This window comes from Lepeophtheirus salmonis, chromosome 9 (genome assembly GCF_016086655.4).
Source record: "Lepeophtheirus salmonis chromosome 9, UVic_Lsal_1.4, whole genome shotgun sequence".
Lineage (NCBI taxonomy): Eukaryota > Metazoa > Arthropoda > Copepoda > Siphonostomatoida > Caligidae > Lepeophtheirus > Lepeophtheirus salmonis.
In genome coordinates this window covers 4,304,508-4,326,954 of record NC_052139.2, presented here as the reverse complement: position 1 = coordinate 4,326,954, position 22,447 = coordinate 4,304,508, and the positions used below count along the sequence as shown (strand labels likewise).

The 22,447-nt window shown below is 32.4% G+C and overlaps 1 protein-coding gene across 5 annotated transcripts; it reads left to right on the top strand.

Moving 5' to 3' along the window:
* The first annotated feature begins 15,845 nt into the window (after positions 1–15,845).
* Positions 15,846–22,200, top strand: LOC121124703 (uncharacterized). Of its 5 annotated transcripts, XM_071891166.1 has the most exons (6): positions 15,846–16,015; positions 16,070–16,394; positions 18,161–18,480; positions 18,552–19,178; positions 20,139–20,367; positions 20,441–21,726. In XM_071891166.1, exons 1-6 carry the CDS (start codon positions 15,953–15,955, stop codon positions 20,458–20,460), a joined length of 1,584 nt encoding a protein of 527 aa, XP_071747267.1. In that variant the 5' UTR covers positions 15,846–15,952; the 3' UTR covers positions 20,461–21,726. The 5 variants fall into 5 exon arrangements, with proteins under 5 accessions (XP_071747267.1, XP_071747264.1, XP_071747266.1 ...); XM_071891163.1 differs by having other exon boundaries at positions 15,871–16,015; positions 18,164–18,480; positions 20,139–22,200; XM_071891165.1 differs by having other exon boundaries at positions 15,891–16,015; positions 16,089–16,394; positions 18,164–18,480; positions 20,139–22,200.
* Positions 22,201–22,447: the final 247 nt, after the last annotated feature.

Below are 22,447 nucleotides of genomic sequence, written 5' to 3'. Positions count from 1 at the left end.
TCGTAATATAATTTTGAGATATTTAAAATATTGTCTTCAATCAAACAGCTTACAAATAGCTTGTATAGCACACACTTACTAATTTGTTTATTTTTGTAAGATCCCAGATTTTCAAGAGAAAAATATTCCAGTATGCTAATAAGCAATTTACCTGCTTCGAAGGGGAGTTTTGAGTCAATTAGTTTGGAAATTGCAACGATATTCAAATATTCCAATAAAATCTACAGAAAATAAGAAGTTTCTTATATTTTTTGACATATAATCACTTAATAGTTCCACATAGCTATTTATAAGGTATTAGCAGAATATATTATGCATTGGAGATAAAACTATCAAGAAAAGAGAGACAAATTATCTTTGAAGTCTAGAATAATCTGCCACTTGTTTTTCAATCACAAAAGGGACTCACAAGTAATAAAGAAATAACTAATCAGGGGTCAGGCTTAAGGTGTCCAGGTATATGATGATCTCGTAAGAGATCTGGGAGAATTTATTTATTCTTGAGCATAAAGGCAATGATTCACAAGGTCAGAAGTTACTATGATAGACCTTGAAGTCAAGTGCACTTGCACAATGCAGGATTCTTCCATTAAATAAGATGATATCCATCGAGTGAGGGAAAAAGACTAAGAGGCGAGATCCTCTCATTAACATGAAGTTAAAGAGAGGGCCCAGTATTGGATAACCAAATGGAAATAATTCGAATTCCTAGGAACGGATAGGGTGGGTGGATGTGGATAAGTATATCTGAGTCCTTCGTACGAAAGATATATCCAAATCACTATGAATTAAATGTATTTCCACAGAGCTTACAAATGTTTATCCTTCTTCGACTTCTAGTGTTTATCTATAATTATTAATTAACACTTATCCGTGAACATGGGTCCATTGTGACGTCTTATCGACACACCTTACATATAGTCAGTCAGTCACCTTAACACTAACCATAGGTATTTAAAAAATTTCATTTCCCAGTCGAGGTTGATATAAGGATTAATAATAAAGTCTGCTAAACATGCTTCAATGTCCATACGGTAATATGACATTAAACTTGTAAAGCAAGGCTTCCCTCTACATACAATACATGTATTGAAGAACATGCTTTTATTAACTAGAAAAGGTTTCAATCAAGGGTTCATTTAACTCAGAAGGATTAATTTTTGTTAGCTAGAGAATTGTCTTACAGAGACAGACAACTCATAATTCAAATAAATCAACTCAAGATTCTAATTATTACTTATGTTGTACAATTGTAAATATCTTATATAATGTTGAATCAAAAACAAGTCATTTGATCGCAATGAGTTGGCAGTTAATATGGTTCCTAATTGCCTTTGGAAGAGGTTCTTGAGGGGGATTCGGGGAAATTGTAGTATTTTTATTTATTTAGAGAAAATAAAATATATTTCAAGCTAGTCTAACTCATTTATTCTCAATTTTCATTTAAATCCTTATCACTAATATTGCATGGAATGAGTTTTTTAGAGCCTTGAGGTCCTGATTTTTATGGGAGTAGGGAGTTGTAATATACATAAACCGACCAATGGGCTAAAAGTCTACTCGCACATCACAGGAATATATGTAGTTCTTTTTATAAAAATATTAGATATATTTCAAATCTCATACTGATTCAAAATACATAATATTCCAAATACATTATGTTTTTGCTTTACAAATCATTTACTTGACATATCAATAAGTTTTTTTGCTCGATTCCTTGTTTAGTTTAATGATTTTTATTATTAAGTGAAACATATATTTAAAAAATATTTAAAGGCGGGATTTCTGAGTAAATTCTTGTAGCTATCTAGCTCCTAAAAATTTCAGGGAAACAAGATCCAGGGAGAAAACCTTATTGATTTATAAGGATAACTTAAATATCAAAATACATATAGGGTATGCCCATACAAGTTATACATAAGTAATTCTGTTAGTATCTGTGTAAATTTTGAAAGATTGGATATAATGACAAATCTTTTTTTCTTTTTCGATTCCAGTTGTTAGTAGATTGTCCTTTTTAATTAATCTATTTTGAAATATGTTAAAGTCATTCTCGGGGTACGTAGGTATTGTAATAACAAGTATATATAATATACTTGTGTTGTACTCAAGACAACGAATCTCAATAATCATGACATTGAAAAGATAAAATCAAGGGGAAATAGAGGATTTGTGATCTTGACACAAAGATCAAGACTTTCAAGAATTTGAAACAGAAACAAGAAATTCATGGATCGAGATGGAGACGAGACTATGAACTTCAAATATTGGTATCTAGACCAACTTTGATCTTGTTGTCCATATCACTAATATATACCTTGCATATTATTTCAAGAAGGTGGGCGCTCAAGTGGTGGCATCCTCAGAGAGATAAAGGACTTTGGCCCATCTCTCTAAATATTGTATAATAAATATTTTAATGAATTAGGCAGCCAAACGACAGGTGAAATAATAATCTTATGTCTCTAAGTCTAAAAATGTAGGAGCAACAAAAAAACAACAACAAAAGGCACGCGTGTGCGATCTCCTCGGAGTTGGTCTAAGTGCGGGGAAGGCTGGAGAGAATATTCATTCGGACTACCTACAAATCAAGAAGTTTATTTTAGCCACACACAGCCAAGAAGAATCAAAACTTTTGCACTATCAAAATGGATGACTCCTAACCTACTTCAATGTGACCCTCCTCAATTCCTGACCTAAACCCCCTAGGCTTCATAGTTTGGGACGTTTAGGAAAAAATGCCATGGACATTTTTCTCCTTCATCTCAAAGAGCTGCCAATCATTTCACCGGCGTGTCGAAGCTATTACTGTTTTTAAAGAACGAATACATATTGAATAAATATTATAGGTAAATATGTAATTTAACATATATATCACAGGTTTGTTTTGAGTTGTCTTTTTTGATGCTATAAAAATCTCGTTTTTCGTACTTTAGCACCGCTACTGCAAGTTGTGGGCCCCCATTCTGTATATTAAAAAACTTAGTTATTCCCTACCCAAGGGTACAAATTAAACTGTTATTTCTACGGTTAAAATGTCCTTTATCCTTATGTTACTCTGGTTTCATACTATATGCGACTATCCAAAGGATTTTTTGGAAGTAAGCCATTCGTTGGGAAATGGGTGAAAGAAAATTTGTATATTTAATAACTCTTTAGATATTTTTAAAATAGGATAAGGTAGTCTTAATGCCGGAAGGGCACCAATTGGCAAAATAATTGCATTTAATTGTAGACTAAATAAACCATTGTTTCCAATATTTGTTCTCTGCTCTGTAAACACTAAATAAACGCTGTAAACACTGTAACACTGTAAATTCAGGAGTTCGATTTGTATAGATAATATTCATTGTTCTTCATAGTACCTTGTTTTCCTTTTCTTTTTCGAAAAAAGGAATGATTATTTTACTCAGTTGAAATAAAGATATTTAAATCTTAACATTGGTGAACCCGACGTGATATCATGGCTCCTAAAAAATGTCATTCTGATGGTCAAGACCATGTAGACAATGTCCCTCAGATTGAACAAAAGTACGTGGTGGAAGAGGTCAGCAACTAGACTCTTGCCGTTGCAGAACTACGTTTTCCAAAATTGTCGGCCATGGATCCGGATAATTGGTTTCAAAGAATTGTGCTGGATTTTTTGATGAGGGAAATCAATTAGATTAAATATTGTTTAATAGCTTCAGCTTTACCTGGTGAAGTTTTTAGGTCTATCCCTATAAAGAAAGAAGGTCTCATGTATGATAGTGCAAAAACGGGTATTTTATAGAAATATGGTCTCTCACCTTCAAAAATAATTTAAAAATATTCTGTGCGATTGATCAGAATTTTCCCCTGGGGAAGTTATAGATGAAGTTGAGCGTCCCCTTGACGAGGAATACATCCATGAGTTGCGCCATCATTTACTTAGAGAGGTCCTCATCAGAAATGTGCCTAAGGACCTAATATTATTGGTACTTCCAATGGAAATTTATTGTGGTACAAAGTGGTCGTCCAATTTTTGGGCCAAATTATTTATATAATTGCAGATTTAGAATTGATGTCTTCAATGAAAAGTTATTCTGAGATGAATTGTGTTTCATTACAGAACTATCCAAGACTCAAGAAATCAATTCGAAGTACAATGATGTCTTTGATAACAAAAGTTTCACTGAAACTTATCCAGCTTCCAGGTTGAACACCATGTCGAGACGAAATCAGCGAATTGTTGAAGAAAGGAATCCTACGATCGTCTTCGCCTAATTTTTCTTCCGCTATTCACATCGGTCCAAAACACAAAGGAAGCTGGTGAATGTGCGGCGATTATCGTCAATTAAATAGATGACGGATCTTGATCGGTACCCCTTCCCAAATCTAGGAGATTTGGTGGCTAATCTAAAAAGTATGACTGTTTTTAGTAAAATTGATTTAAACAGAGCGTATAACCAAATATCTATGAATAGCACTTCTATAAATAAAACTGCAACCATTACGCCAGTTGGTTGATATAAGTATTTGAGTATGCTTTTTGGTCTGAAAAATGCTGCTCAGACATTTCAGAGACTCATCAATTCAATTCTACGAGAAATTCCAAATATGTTTGTGTACCTTGATGATATCCTTTTGGCTCCGGAGTCAATAGATGAGCATTGGAAATAATGTGGTTTTATCAAGACTTAAAACAGCTGGTATGCTCCTTTTCCCTGAAATATGTGAGTTTTTCATGAAATCGGTAGACTTCCTTGGACATTCTATTTCATCGAAAGGTGTTAGGCCTCTAGAACGGAAGGTGAAGTCAATCCTAAGAGTACCAATTCCAAAATTAAAAGATGAACTGCATAGATTTTTGGGCATGGCGCAATATTACTCCCAGTTTATCGAAAGATTGTCTCAATGGACAACTCATTTGTACCCCCTGTTAAAGAAACATGTAAAGTTTAATTGAAATACAGAACATGAACAAGTCCTTCTATGTATTAAGAATAGTTTGTCTATAAGTACTCAACTTGCATTCAGAGATAGTTTATTGCCTTTAGCCCTGACGACTGATGCATCTGATCCAGAGATGGAAGCCGATCTCGAGAAAAAGGTAAATAGACACTGGCAACCTCTAGCTTTTTGGTCTCGGGCTCTTTCAACGACACACTAGAAATATTCGACGTTTGATAGGGAATTATTAAGTGTCGTCTAGGGGGAGAAGTGTAGGAGTTCGACTTGTATAGATAATATTAATTGTTCTTATAATACCTTTTTTCCTTGTCTTGTCTTGTTTTCTCCTTTTTCTTTTTCGTAAAAAGGAATTATCATTTTACTCAGTTGAAATAAAGATATTTAAATCTTAACACATATACTAGCAAGGGGTTATCCAGCGTTGCTTAGGCCAATTCAGAAGAAGTAAATCACATATGCAATATTATTTCTTCTTAATGTTTAGACCCCTTCGGTGTGGGAGATCATAATAATATATACAGCCTGTATATAATATAAAATGAATTTAAAAAAAGTAAATTACTTTATAGTATACTAATATATATGTATGAAAAAATTTGTATAAATGAGAAGTCCATCTTTATTTTCGTCAAAAAATTGTTAAATTGAAATGTGCAAAGAAAACTAAAATTCATGTGTTAAATGCATCGTTTTGTGTCATTTCTTCTTAAAAATTGACGTTTGATGAAAAAATAGAGAGAGAAAAAAAAGAATAAAAAATTGAAAAATTCTACAGAAAATGATCGATATTTCTGTTAAACATCAATTTTTATGTGTCAAAATTATATGCAAACGAATCTCTAGACATATTTATTTCATTGGATATCTATTTCACCGATTTCTTTTTGTGGTCATAACTTTTTTGATTATGAATAAATTTAGATCATTCGTATAGTTGGTTTTTGAGACTTCAGTCATTTTTTGATTAATACCGTAACTATCTAGTCTCCTTGAACTTCAATAATAGAATAATTCTTCCCAATAAGAAAAAAAATCGGAACCTCGTAAGAACATGTTCGAAAGTGGCACCCATGCAATATTTCAGTCTCCTAGGTCTAACGGACCCATAAAGGACACACACAAACTCTATTGTATATACAATATATATATATATATACATATATTTTTTATTCATTTTTTATAAATTGCAAGGAAATAATATGACAATATTATTAGTCTAGGGTACTTAAGAATATGATAGCAGTATGTATGATTGACTTATTTGGCTAGTTACAAGATGATTTCGGCCCTTTTCTGTTTCTTTATAGAGGAAAGATTGCGTGATACAATACCTGATGGTGGGAGAAGCGGAGTTAAAAATATTAAAAAAGAACCATGGTTTATGAATAACCCATTAGGTTTAATTATGAATTAACCATACTCTTTGTTTATTTTTCATTATTAAAACATAGTTGGAGCCCTTTAATCATAAAATTATTATCATTTTTCTTAGCTTCCAAAATCTCGAAGTTTTCAATAATGTCAAAGGTTGCGAGATAACGTTGTTTACAACATGCAAATTGCATACGTGTATACAAAGTTATTCATTAGTTTGAAAGGTATTATTTTACGCAAAAATTAATCCGACAAAATTAGATTTCGGAAGCAGTTAAAATAAAAATTCTACACTATATTTGTGATTATTTATTCATAATTCAATATAAATGCCGTTGTTAGCCAATTCATTGGATAAACGAGAGTGAAAAGAGCTCCATGCTCCACGGATATATTTTTCCGGAAGTTCCATCCACCCTTTTCGATGGTATTGTGGAGTGATACCGAATTCTGATAGGAGTTCACATTAACCTCTGACTCTAAATAACCCTATACAAAAAAATCAAGGGGATTCAGATCTGTAACAGAAGAAGGCATATTGATTATTCACAAAATCGAGTTCTTTCTTTTAGACATTACTGATATATCTACCATTATGAATTGACACTCCATCTTAATGGTAAATGATTTTCTTGTTATCTTAGGAACGTTTCATAATCCAAGAAAGAACACCAGGCTCAAATTTTTTGAGATGTACATAGTTCCTGCATTATAAAAAAACCTTCAGGTAGAAATCCCAAAGGAAGCGTACAACTGGAGCTTGAAACTACTACCCGGAACATAGAAGATCGGTTATTAAATCGGCATGGGATCACTTTTCACTTTGTGGGAAGTGCTAGTCAAAATTTGATCATTTTGGCGTTTAAATTTTTGACACATATCCCACGTTTATCGTCACTAAAAAAATGCAGAGCCTCAATGTACAAATTTCCAACAATTTCTTATACCTTTCTATTTTTATGTCTCGTGTAGTCTCTTTCAGTTTCTGACAGTAAAGTAGATTAAAAGGTTTCTTTTTTAAGTCCATTTTGGACAATCTATGCATTTAAAAAGTCAGATTTCTGACGCCATTTTTGTTATCTAACATACAGTATGTCCAAAAATTGATGGTGGTAGTAAAAATATCTGTTTTATAGTAAAAAAAAATTTTTTTGGTTCGGAATAAAATGAAATTTGCCTGATACAATCATAAGGCAATATTTTATTTTTTTGATGCAATTATTTTCGATGATTGCATCATACATCAGTAGAAAAGGGCTCAGAAAATACCACAGGATGTTAGTTGAAATTATATATCCGAAATAGTAGAGAGCACACTTTGGAGACCAGGGCCAAGGCTATTGGCATGATAGAGGGTTGATCAAGCCAGAGAGACGTTGATCAAAGGTTACAGATTCCTCTCAGAACCATTGAGAATTGGTGTAAGAAAAGGAAGGATGGACAAACCCTTACAAATCAAAAAAAAAAAAATTAGCAAAATTCCCAAACTGGTGATTTCAAAATCTTTGATCAAAAAGAGGCAATCCACAATGAAACTTGTAGCAAGATTGACTTCAAAAGGCTATCCAATATCCAAGTCATCTGTCCACAACTAACTGAGGCACTCTTTGAATCCTTTGCCATACAAACCTCGTCTGCACCCAAAACTTTCAGAAAACCAAAGGAAGGCCTGGATTCAATTCTGTCGTGAGTGGAAACACTGGACTGGAGATGACTGGAAATGTATCCTCTTCAGTGATGAAAGTTCATTTGAGCTATTTCATGCCCCAAATCCCTAAACAGATCGTGTTTGGGTAAGAGATAAGGGAGGTGTTGAAGCCACTCCAACTGTGAATTTTCCTCTAAAAATTTAGGTTTGGGGCGTTATCAGCCATCAGGCAGTGTCAGATATTCACCTGATTCTACGAAACCAAACTGTGACGGGCGAGTACTACAAAACGGAGATCCTCAGCAAGTCTTTGATGTCAGCTTTGTCTCGTTCTGAAGAAACTGGACCTCCTTTGAAGAGAATTTTTTTTGTCTGACACATCAAAAGCCATTTTCCAGCTGGATGGTACCCCTGCTTACCACTCCAAAAAGGCACAAAAATGGTGTTCAGACAACATGGACTCTTTCTGGGGCAAAGGTACATGGTCTGCCAACAGTCCTGATTTTTCTACCATTGAAAATTTGTAAGCCTTGGTCCAGAGGGAACTCAATGAAAATGCGCCAGCAACTTCAGAGGATGAATTAAAAAGAAAAAAAAAAACTGACAAAAGCTTGAGAAAAAAACTTCTCCAGATACTTTGAATAATCTGTATGAAAAACGTATAAAAAAATGTATTAAGCTTAAATATCGTCGTCATATTGTGAAGTAAATAAAGTTTTTCGACCAAAAAAATCCCTTGCTTAGGTTATTTCATGATTTTTTTAAAAAACCACCATCAATTTTTGTACATACTGTACTGCGACTATTGGTAACAAGAGTGTTGACAAACTTTGTGTTATAGTTTTACAAATAAATCCAATCAATGCCCGGTACACTCGCTAGTTTCATCAAAAATCAACCGCATTCCTGAGAGTCTGTAGGCGTCGACAAACAGACCGAAAATCTTACCTTTAATATTATTGATATGTAAACTTCCTTTCTTGTCGTTTGAAGTATGAGGCTCTGAGCTTTAGCACTTTAACTCTTTTTTTTTGTACACTTTGTTACTACATTGTTATTTCATAGATTAAGTAGTCACGCAGTAAAGATAATAGGTTGAGGGAAAGTTCATTTTGCATTTTTCTTTATTGAAATGCTTTATGAAGTGTTGAAATCATCCAAGATAAAATCAAGTATGCCTTGTTCTTTTTGATAATTTGTTGCCAACGAGTATTCAACTTCATAATATCCTTATCGTAGAAGCCCTTGTTGCCTTAAAATAAGTACATGTAGGGTTAATGCATAAGAACTGTCTGTCTGAGCTCCCGGAGTTTCGGTGTATTCTTTATAATACAAAAGCACTACTCTGATAAATACATGACTATTTATTCTTGGTAAAAGACAGTACTTAAATACATATATAAAAGAAACTACAAGACGATAAGAAGAAGAACCTGGGGGAAGGAAATACAAAATACATTACACCCAGCTTCAAAGAGTTGAATTGTTCATAGTGAAGGTCAGAATTCCACCACTAAAACAACTGTTCTGCAACACGAACCAAAAGAGTATCTGCCCCATATACATCGCAAATTTTCATTGTTCCTTTTTTTATAGCATTATTTCGTATGATCCGATGTGACCAATAATGAACAAGATATACTATGTTAAAAAAAAGGGTGGAAAATACAAAATTACATTTTCTCCAACCTAATGTATGGTCACAGTAACAGCACATTAAATCTAATGAGCCAAGGTTAAGCTACCACAAAATGTAAAAATGCATAATCGACCATAAATTTGGAACCAATTGAGATACATAACTCAATTTGATTTTCGGTGGAGGTCTGCGCTCTACAGTATCCATTCTAGTTTTTACATAAAAAATTTTATGCCTCCCTCCCATGTGGACTTAGGTGGTTCTTATCTGTACCCCCCCCCCCACTAAAACTACGTGTGTTTTTTGTTATCCCTTTTTTAAAAGCCTTTTAATAAGAACTTCATCGAATGATTTTTTTTTATTTTTCTAATTCTATAATGAACTTTTCTATTAATAAGTTAATTTTTTATGCCATATTATTTTGGTTTATGTGTTTTTTGTTCCACTTCACCAACGAGGAAAGATGTGGTTTTAGACATTAACCCCTCCTTCCCTGAAGTGGAACCGTGGTTTGTGAATGCCCCCTTTATAAAACAAAGAAAGAAGGAAAATTGCATTTATTGACTTCTTCAAATTTTTGAACAAATCCTCTCCCACTACCTTAAAGTGATATTTCTGTGAGCACTCCCTTAAATACATGTCTTAATGCCAATTTTTGTTTTCGATTTTTAGTTAAAAAAAGTACGGAATCATTAAATGGGTATCGTGACAATACTATCTGAAACCAAGAAGGAAAAAATATCTTGTTTCTTTCAGTAAAGGAAATTTTAATATAAAGCCTCTCAATTTTGGTTTGAACAACAAGATCAATACTTTCAATCTCTGTTGCTCGACATTGACCTAAGTGATCAATTTTTCATCTCCAGTCACAATCTGCTTCAAAAATGTCTCCCTTTTCCCTTTCAGATAATAAAAAAGTAAAATATGGCAAATTTCTTCCTTTGACACCTCCATACTCTACGCACGATAATTCACAATTGAACCGGCCAAGAGCAATACTGAAGACATACGTTTGTAGTATATACTCACAGCTTTACAACACTTCATAGTCTGATCCGAGGTTTCTAATAATGAACAAGATATGGTTAGTTTAAAAAAAAAAAAGACGAGAAATACAAAATTACTTAAATACAAAATTATATTTAAATATATAATTTGTAGGAGTCATTTATTATGTCTTTTAAACATGTACATAGATATGCATGAATTCTTCCTTCAAAAATAGATGTCAACACTACGATCATCGGTTTTAGAATGAAAAAGAAAAAAGAGAACGTGCATCAACATTTTTTGAATTTCCAAAATCGAACTATTCATAATCATAAGTAATTGATAGGGATGACGTTTCTAACCCGAATTTTAATAATTAGTTTGTTCCTCTAAAAATCCTAAGAGACTCATATCGGTCTATGTTTTTATTACCAAGAAGAAAGAATCCTTCTTTAACGATTTAATAGATGAATTGTGTTTTAAAATGGTGAACATTGAACTACAGCAACGTCATATGAAGTTAAATGTGTTCCATAAATCATATTTGTACTTCTCCAAAATCAGGATAGTGGAGAAAATCAACATGGTACTCCTGACAATTTGAAGAATATTTAGGAGGAGGGAAAGAATAATACTTATAACGTTTCATAAGATCCGCTACAATCAGCTGTGGCAAGGAGGAAGGAGAAAAGGATCTAAACAAGGACATTTGTTAGAATTACTCCGATTTTGGTCCCCAATTTTTCTCTGAGTCCAAGAAGGACTTACAATAATAAATCTGCAACAAATCCTAAGGGGAGTGCTCCGTCTTTTATGAGGACACGCAGATTTTGAGAATAATATAATCTATTTAGGAAAGGATTTTCACCACACAGGAATTAAATAACAATTACCAAAATAACGAACTGGCTGAAAATTCACGGGGATTATCATAACGGCTAATAGTTATTACATCCAAGATGAAAGAATTTAAAATTTATGTGGGATACAAAAAATAAAGACTTCGTGTATAAGGTGTGTGCAATACAGGCTTCTCAAAAGCATGAAAATGAACTCAAGGAGAAGGAAAGATAAATGGACCACTGTTAACCCTTTCTTTTATAACATTCCTCAGGAGCAATACTTCAGAAAATAGTCTCCATTATCAAAAAATATATAAAAAAAGGATCACCTTCAAGAATTATTGGGTTAATATTGTGTTTAAGGATAATTATTCATTCATTTGAGTATCGCAAATAACAAATTTTACTTTTTTCACGATTGTTTCAATCCTTTCAGTTTCATTAACCTTTATAGAATTCTGTCTAGAAAATTATAAGTTAATTATTTATATCTAGAATAATAATAAAAATTGTATTAATTTTGAAGATTTTTTAAATGTTATTATTTTTTTTACTTGGTGAATGATTCTTATATTGAAAACATATCTAAAAAGAAATAAAAAAGTTTATATTTGATCTATTTTTAGTCTTTCTCCAGCTTTATGTTATTCAAATTAAATTATTTGTTACTACATTTGAGAAAAATTAACAAAAAAAAAAAAAAAAAAAAAAAGGAGCAAGTGTTTGGCCCTGAGAACGATGCCTAGTGCCATTAGACTATTCGAAAACTGGAGTCTTCTCAGAGCTTGTTGGCACTTGTTGGTCGTTCTCAATGCCAGAAAAATAAGTTGTTTTTTAAATATTTCTTCATTTCCGTCTGGTTGCAGACTCAGAATGTTCAGTATGTTGGTGTGAATGGCGTATTATAATTAATTATCTAAAATAATAATAATTATTTGCATAATAATATATACACAAAAATTAGAAAAATTAGGGGAGAGCAGAGACTCAGGAATGGTTGCAACAGTTAAAATCTCAAGTTTGAGTAAAAAATTAAGGTAATTCGATTAAGTAATTTTTTTGACGAATAAAATATTAGAATCTTCTTAATGTTGAATTATTCAAATTCAATGTAGATTAAGATATAATACGATTTATACTGTGAATCACTGCTTAGTATTATACAGGGTTGTTCAGGTAAATCCTGACCATATTGATTACATCCTAAACAACAAGGAAATCATTTAACTCCATTATTTTTATTTTAAAGGGAAAGGTTGAGCGTTAGCTTTAAGTTGGTGGCGTAACTTTCAATTCAAAAGAAGTATTTATGATGGAGGAGACCCGGAGGAATACCATCATCAAATTTCATGCGTACATCAAGAAGGTATTCGGGTATGCAAAGATATATAAGAAAAAAAACCACAAGTCTCAGAGTGATAAAAACGCACTCTCTGATTCCTCGTAGGCCTAAAATGGTCTATGAAGGCATCTCCTGGGACTCCGAATAACGTTCATACCAAAAAACGCAAATTAAATCGTGCAATAGTCTCTAGGGCCAAAAAATTGACATGAGAATGAAGTCATACGACTTCTACAAAAAGAAATATCCTTACAGACAAAATAAAAGAGCACCCAGGTTCCAAGGGAAGAAAATTGTTGACTGATCTGAAGTCCCATGCTAACCGAATAATCTTTTATACGTCTTTAAAACCAAGTTTCCGGTCAGTACCCTTCGGGTAATTCGGAGCAACGGCAGTTTCATGCACCTATCTTCTTTGAGCCAAAGGAGAGGGTGGGTACTGATAGGTACTGTGAACTCTTGTATGACCAAGTGATACCTTGGATGAAAGTTGAGGCCAATGGTATAGAGTTCCTGTTTCAACAAGATTGGACCTCCTCTTACAAGGCCTGCAAGAACCAAAACTTGCTTAAAGCAGAGAAGGTGTCATTTTGACACCCCTATAGCTCCCCATAAATGAATCCCATCAATTACTTATTTTATGGGGATTTAGAGAGGAAGTTCTCTGCCAATTCACCCGACCTCATCGACTCTATCAAGGCCTCATTATCATGTATCGGAACAAAGTCTACCCGCGAACGTGGACAAGGCCTGCAAATACTTTAGGCCCCGTATGGAGAGAATGATTTGAGAAGAAGGCAAACACATTCATTGAGTTTATTCATTTGTATTATTATAAACTTGTAAATATAATTTCAAATCTTTACTTGCTTCCCTTATTGATCAGGATCCCGTTAAAGGTGGTCTGGATTTACCTGAACGACCTTGTTGATTGGCGAAATTTACTCTCAAAAATATTTTTAGGGGACTTCAAGATTTGATATGTAAATATACAAATAAGCAATTAAGCAAGGTTTATAATTGAACAAGGTTTTTTTAAAATTTCATAATGATATGACACATTTAAAGTTGTTTTTTTTTACACCGTTTTAAAAGTCATATATGATAGGTAACGTCACCCATTGTTCATACACAGAATAAACCCAACTTAGGTGTTTTAATTGCCGGGGATTTTGTCCTTTTTTTTGTTTCAATTTAAATAACTTCTCATATTTATTCATAACAAAAATGATTTAACACGGTTTCATTTCCCCACATATCTTATTTTATAATTGTTGATGATTATTTAGTTAGCTAATAGGTTATTTACAATTCCGCAAAGGTCATAAAAATGACTTGGTTTTTCGGGAATAAATCGGATTCCAATTTTTTTTTTTTTTTTTTTTTTATTAAGGTCTTAATTTTACAATATATAATATTAAAAAAATAAAAATAATATACATCATAATAACTTGGGAAATTACATTTAGTAAAAATATAAATAAACATTGTAGTTTAAAATTAGTTCCCAAAAACAAAGACCACTTTAGTTACACTAAAAATCTATACAATAAATAAGATTAACAAAAAATCCCAACAACAAATAAAAACACAATATAACCAAAAAAAGTCATAAATCTAAAACTAAGTATCTAGGATTTGCCTATTTTTATGTCTATTAAATATCTTGATAATGTGATTTAAAATTTTTATGTATTTAATTGAGTTCTCCAGAAAATACCGAATAATATCCAGCGCTAAATCGAACGTCAATGTATCGTCCTTGGGTATTTTCAATTCAAAAGCCAAGTATCGTGACGCAGCCGCAATAAGTATGCCTCTTAACTCCCTTCCATCTGTTGGTTCCTTCAATGCCAACTTTTTTGCAATATAAGCCTTAGAGTTAAGTAAGCCAAACCCGATTGCTTTAGCCTTCTTCGAAGGAATTAACTTATTTTTTGGAAGCCCAAAAGAATTATGCCCGAGATATGGTTTGGTGCGGTGTTTATATGACCTTCCAAGTTGCATTCAACAAACTTCCTCAATAATAGCAAAAAAGGACACTCAGCAAAAGCATGAATAACAGAATTAAACATCTTGCCGCAGTCTTTACAATAATCGTTAAAAATTATACAGCCCGTAGCCACTTGAAATTGGGCAGTGAATTTCGTGCCATCGGCAATTCCTTTAGTCGAATTCATTATATGACTTGTCCAATCGTCCTTCAAACTAAGAATACGGAGATATTTTCCACAAACCGTGATGGCTTCAGTTGATACTTTTTAAACGAACCCATTTTCATAGGCCAAGGAGTCAGCATACAGTGTGTTGCTGCTGTCCTTTGCAAAGGAAAAAAACTTCCCTTTCGAGAAAATATTATCACATTTTACATCATGAATTGAAATTACGTTATTATCCAACGCTTCCCTTTCCATGCTTATTGGATTTTCATGGTTTTTAAAGAAATACCTCTTTCCCCTGTTCTTATGTATTACGTCTATTGTCGAGTTCGAGTCAAAAACCGCATCGTTTAACCACAAAATTCTATGAGCTGCCCCAATAAAAGAAGAGAATTGGACCACTTGCGAATTTATCATTTTCGTTCCAAACAAAATCCACTTCCAAATCCTACTCGAGGAAATACAAGACTTCCAACCAACATCTGGGTTCACAATGAAATTAAGAAAAATCTTCTTGTAAATTTTAGGCAAGATAGTAGAAATCGTGGCAAGTCCACCTCCAATTTGTTCTTTGCTTCTTTTTAATGACGGAATGTATGTTTTATAAAATAACTTTTCAAGCCAACTTTTTTCCTCCTTAATCGAATTGGATTCCAATTATTTTATTAAGACAAACAGCAATTATTGATATGACATTCAGTAGTCATTATTCATGCATAATTTAAGGGCACACATAATAAGAAATAAAAAAGTTATTTGTGATGATTTATTTTACATTTGTTAGGGTCAACCCTGTATTAAACTGTTGTGGCTATTTGTCCTTATATAACTTTACATGGGTTCCCCTACTTAATTATTTCATATTCAACTGTCTGTTTATTCAACTCTTTTTGAAGTACCTTGACACTCAAATACAAAAAAGTAATTATTGTATGAATTAATTTATATCAATGTTTCTGCTCACAGTCTTGGATTCACTCTCATAGTGAGTGGGATTGACTGTTTTAAGCTGAATTCTCTAATAAAATGAACTTGAATCCATTTCTACAAGTCATATTATTAGTAATGGTCATTTCACTAGACTTCGTGGTATGTAACAGATTATTTTTGATTTATATTTATATTTTGTTCATGAATCCTTAGAAAACCATCAAAAATATAGTGTTTAAATCAGAATTCCCTACTCAAAGCCAAGCGGACAATACTTTGATCCTTAAATCACAAACGTATGCGAATGATTCATCCCCTCAGACTAATTTTACGTTTTGTATCAGCTTTCTTGTCATGTCCTCTGTACCTCAGGCAATTTTCTCAAGTCCCTACTTCAATTTTTGGATAGACGCTATGGCAAAAATGATTGGGGTTTTGAGTTTTGGGTATAATTATGAACATACATTTACCTTTGATTTCTTATTAATACCATTAAGAACGAATGCATTCTGCGTCTGTAAGACTGATTTAGACAATGGTAAGTAATAGAGAGTTGCTTTCATTATTTACAAAGGGGAACCTGAGGCAGTTGCAACAGTTGTCAACTTTTTTGAATATTGTGTAAAAAGCGTTTTTGAGGCATACAATTTATATTTTTGTGATAATGAAGTCAGTTTTTTTAACTGTTGATGCGTTTTCACAGAAGTTATAAATTGCATCATAATGAAAGAAGTCGATATTTTGGGGGCTCAAAGTTGATATTTTTAATACATACAATAGTACAAATTTCCAATAAATATTGATAAAACTTCATCAATTGGCTTTAAGAATAAGAAAAGGTAGAACATGTCCATTGAATACTACCTGACGTAAATGAAGTAATATTTGTAATACCTCAAAGTAATATGTACTAAAAATGGCTAGATTTGTATTATTAATTTTTTATTTGAAAAATTAATGACGACAAAAGTCGTTAGAAAATCAGAAAAATTAGAAATTAGATAATTAGAAAAAAATATTTTATGTTTTCCATTATGATTGCATTATGCAATCAAATGAAGGTCTTGGAATGCTTGCAGGCTAAAACCCACATTTATGATTGTTATTTTAGACGTAAAACACGAAAATGACCATTAAACTTGCAACCTTTAAAGCCTTTTTTTTAAAATTAAATTTTAAAGGTATAGCTACGATTACGTGCCATATTTCTACATGAAAGAACTATATAGATGAAAATCAAAGTAAATAAAAAAAGTTTATATAACCGTTCAGCATTTGAAAAATGAATTATTTATTACTTTATCCTGATTACAATTTAAAAAAATGTATATTGCCACTAAAAAAATCGAGTAAAATGAAGAACCTTATTTAGAAGCAAATATATTTTTTTTATTTTTGTTCAAGTGCTTTATATTCTAGCTGAAGTTATAAAATATAGCTTACATTTTAATTTAAAAGAGGGAGAGAACACATTTTGACACTTTGACGGACCTTGTTATTTATTGCTCACAAACTATTATGTAGTCTAATTTTCTTAATTTTTAACTCAAGCTCAATTTTTTGAGCTGTTGCAACTCTGCCTGGCTACAGGACAGTTGCAACATTTTACGAGTCGCATTCAAATTTAATTTATAGAAAAACTACTGAATTTTAACAGGTGTAGTAAAAACAAATCCATTAATTTTAATGGATTTCTTCCCCTTTCATGTGTACCTCCTTGCAAATCAAAAAAGTGCTTACATCACAATTGTCCTAAGGATTTCCATTATTGATTTAATTTACATTTTCTACAATTGGCCTTCCAGAGCTTAGTGCGTCTTTGAAAAAAATACTGGAACAAAATTGACGAAATCAAAATTCTGCATGATTGGCTGTTACCGTATCAGGACTATAAGTACTATTCCCTTTTTCAGCTCACTGGCTTGCATTTTCGTCTTGTTCGAAAAAAACTGTAAAATACGGCGACTTTTCTCTTAGGAGTTGTCCATCTTTGACGACCACTATAAAAAACTAAGTCAAACAATCACAACATTGTCTAATAAGTTTTTTATTAGGAAATCATATCTCTCTAATGTCATCTAGTGGGAACCAATTGCATTTATACAAGGCGAGATATACATTACTAAAGCCATCTATGGGAAAAATAAAGGATTTAATTTTTCTACACCTATTATATAAAAAAATATAAACCATATTTTGTGTTACATTTTCTAATGGCAAAATTGCAAAAAATGTTACAACTCTCCTGGGGTTTCTCTGACAACCTTGTTATATATACATATTGAATCTTTTATTTTATATAAGCAGGAACTCAGATTAGGATCACAAGGAACACGGAAATAATTTTGGATAACATAAAGAAATTTAAATTTAATATACCGCGAAATGTGTTTCATAACTTCACCCTTGGTGGCTTTATTCAGAATCCACTCAGCACATTTAATAACCTTCCATTTCAGGGTACATTTTTTGCTATATCCGCCTCCTCATCTGTAATCAATTACAGCATCGTGTTTTCTTTTTCTGCTTTATCAATAAACATTATTGATCCTGATTGGTATAAATGGAACAATGGCTCTGACGTACTACACAAAGGTAAATACGTGTCCTTAACGGAGAAAGAGGTAAGATACTTTCAAAATAAGTAGCAAGATGATTAAATCATGTTTTTTTAAATTTCTATTTGATACAAAAGAGTATACAAAACACTTTTGGGCTTCCAAGTGAAGAAAAATTATCCATGGGTCCTTTAAAATATATTGATGCTTGTCGTTCGTGCAGACATTTGCATGGGTATATTATTTATTTCGAGAAGTCTGAATTTGAATATATATGGTCAGGAATGGATAAAACGAATAGTTGTAGAACAATAAATAATCTCGGATCAAAAATGGCAATGAATCAGAATTGGAGGTGGGATGTGGGAGAGCCGAACGGAGGGTCCATACAGAACTGTATCATATATCACCCACAAACAAAGACGTTCAAAGATGACTACTGCAATCTTAAATATCCTTATCATTGTTTCGTAGAAATTCATCATATCTATAGCCTACGTGGACTCCCTCTAAACCTTACGCCTGAGATAGATCATCAATATATATCAACATTAGTTGATGATAGACTTATATTTTATGGGTTCGAAAATAATATAATCCATGAAAATAATGAATCGAAATGGGTCATATCATTGATGCATGACCCTAAAAAAGTTGTAGCTTACAACAATAGCACAAATTTGCTTCCCTTTGGTATAAATTTCTGGTTCTTTGTTAGTGATGGTAACGTTACTCCTGATGGAAAGAATTTGATACTAACAAAAGTAAGTTTTTGAGATGTATTTTTTAGTTCTAGGGCTCTTACCCTCTCCTAAACAACTAACCTCCATATTTTTACCCCTGAACGAATACCCACAGTCCTTTAACCTCCTAGGATTTCACTCTTAACAGCATTTTACCCCGTATTGCAATAAATAGTAAACTTATATACCCAAACATTCAATATTTAAACAATCATACAAACGTAATTATTAATTTAACATAATGACGCTGATCTTGGTGATGAATTGAACTTCTTTTCATTTGTCTCTGCAATATTTAAACTTTGTTAGTATTTTATCTGGGATCTGGAATGCCTGTATCCAATTAATGCAGTGAATATTTATTTTTTTTACAAAAAGTCATTTTTTTTTCTTTTGAGCATGGAATAGCTCGTGGCTGTGGAGTCAAGAGTAACAGGCAGAGTGAAGTCCATACTAAGAGTTACCCAAAGATTTATGGAAAACTTACATATTATCTCTTATTTTTTAAATAAATAAGAAGTGAAGAGACAGTGGCCGTTGAGGACTTAATTAAGTAAAAATACCAACTACTCATCTTTTCATTGAAAAATGATCCCTTAAGACTCAAGGATTCAATTCCCTTGATATATTTTGCCTGAGTCTCTCAGACCCGGAGACGAACTATTTCGCCTTTATATTAAAATATTTATTGATCATTTTTGTGTATCCTAATTAGTAATTACTACTTTCTTTTTTGAACTCTAAAGTAGCGTTGCCCAACAACCGCTCGTAACAACCATAACAATCATTTATAACTTTAGTCCTCTATCGTTTACAAGTTGTACTTCTCAATAATAATAATAAAAGACGATGGAGGGTAAGGGGTTCAGGGGGGTGAGGAGGAGGAGGGGTTAAATGTAGGGAATAATAGTCTAGTAGGTAGTAGTCCTGTTTCTGCATTTTTTTTCTTGTTTAAGTATAATTTATTTTTTACACATACAGTGCTTGGAAAACGAATTCTCATGCAATGATGGCTTTTGTATTCCGATGAATTTGGTATGTAATAATAGTCCTGATTGTTCTGATGCTTTGGATGAGGAAGATTGTTCAATTGTTGATACACTGGGATACAGAAAGGAGTTTCCGCCCATCCTCACATCAAAAAGTGAGAAATCCTTGGTCAACATTACATTTCATCTAAAATCCATCAATAGTATCAAAGAAATGAAAAGTATGTACGATATATCCTTTATTATAGAGCTTCAGTGGAAAGATCCTCGCTTATCCTTCAACAATTTAAACAGCAATGATCAGTTCCCACTAACAGAAATCGAGAGGGGAAAAATATGGTTTCCTCCCATAACGTTTGATAATTCTGCAGGGAATGATGATGTGAGGTTTACCATGGATAGAGATGTTCAAATTTCTGCTACAAAATTCTTTGGTACAATTGGAACTCTCAACTCTGTCTCTGAGCTAAAAAAGAAGCTCAAATATTCAGGAGAAAATGTCATATTGAAACTTAAAGTATCAAAAATGATGAGCATGCTCTGCGTCTTTGACTTTCATCAGTATCCTTTTGACAATCAAAAATGTAAGGTTGAGATTGGACTTACGTTAGAGGTTCAGGAACAAGTTGCTCTGAATATATTGAGAGATATGTCCACCTCCTTTGATCACATTGATCTATTACAATACAACATGAAGAATCTGACATTTGAGTTAGTTGAGTCTAAGGGGATTGTCGTCATAGAGTTACAGAGAATGTTTAACAACATTTTATGGACAACATATTTCCCAACATTTTTTCTTCAAATTGTGGCTATTCTTACTCTTTTCTTCCCTTCGAATAGATTTGATACAACAGTCATGATTACGATCACAACGACATTTGTCAATTACACTCTCTACCAGAGTGTCTCCATCTCCCTTCCCTCCACAGCCTACAACAAAATGATTGACTATTGGCTCTTTTCCTCTCTCATCATGCCACTTTTTATCTTTGTTTTTGAGGTCTACGTGGAACTGGGTGCACCAGCATTGTTGAAAAGTACCTCCAACTTTTTCGGGAGGGGTTTCATAGAACTTTTGTTCAAATATGGAAAAATCATCATCATTGCCTTTACTGTCACATTTGATATCAGCTATTGGATATATAATTTCTTACTTTATTACTACTATATTTAACATTTGAAATTTAAATAGGGATAAGTGGGTGGGCTCAAGGGGCTGTATCAAACCGAGGTTTTAGGGCCCCCTAACACAAAAGTATATAGTGCATTTTGTCGTCAGTTGTTGATGTTTCTGCTTCTTTTTCCAATATCAGTGTTATGAACGTTGACTAGTTAAATTAGAATTAGTTATTCTTATGCTACGAACAATTTCCTACCCTCATTGAACAATAGTACATTATTTGGGAAGAATTGGCTATCTACCGATTGATTTTGGTTTTTTTTTCGGTTCCTTTTCAATGTAAAGGTTATCCCATTTTTTTTTTTTTTAAAGAATAATTTTTGAAATATAATTTTTGTAATCTTTTTTCAAAAAATTAAATTTTTTGTCAACTACTGAGGATATATGAATTTTTTTTCAATTTTTTTTTTGTTAATGTCTATGGATTTTTGAAATTGTTCTCTAAAAATTTTATAATTGAAATTTGTTTTGAACAGAAGTACAAAATAGTTTCCTCATATTCATAAAGTAAATGCAGAAAATAGAATCTTCATCAACTTAGATTTTAACCATTTAAAAAAAAGTGATAGTAATAGAAAGTTTAATTTATAAACAACTATCCTTTCAGTCAAAAGGTATGAAGTATTTTTAATTTAACAAAATTTATAATGAAATACATCTACATTGTATAATATGGTTCCAAGACAATCAATTTCCTCCGAAACTAAGAAAAAAACGAATGGAAAAAAAGAAGAAGAAGAGGGAGAGAAAGAAAGCATTTACTTCTTGATGTCTGTTGGTTGCATAATTTAGTGATGTATGAAAAATGTGTAAAAGATAATAACATTTTTTTTAATGATTTTATCAACAATAAAACTGATTCATATTTAAATGGTTTGCTCTTTTTTTGTAAATTGAACACATACACTCACGCACAAATACCGGCTGATTAAAAACTTGTAGTTGTTTTTTATCACCAGCTATTTATATTGTCTTGCTTAAAGGGTCGTAGCGCATTATATAAGGCTGTGACGTCCCTAATATCATAGCTCTATACTACTCAACACATTTTTCAATCAAATGATATCAAATAATTTCGAAATCTTAATTAAATATTAAGGTTTCCGAAGCGAACAGCC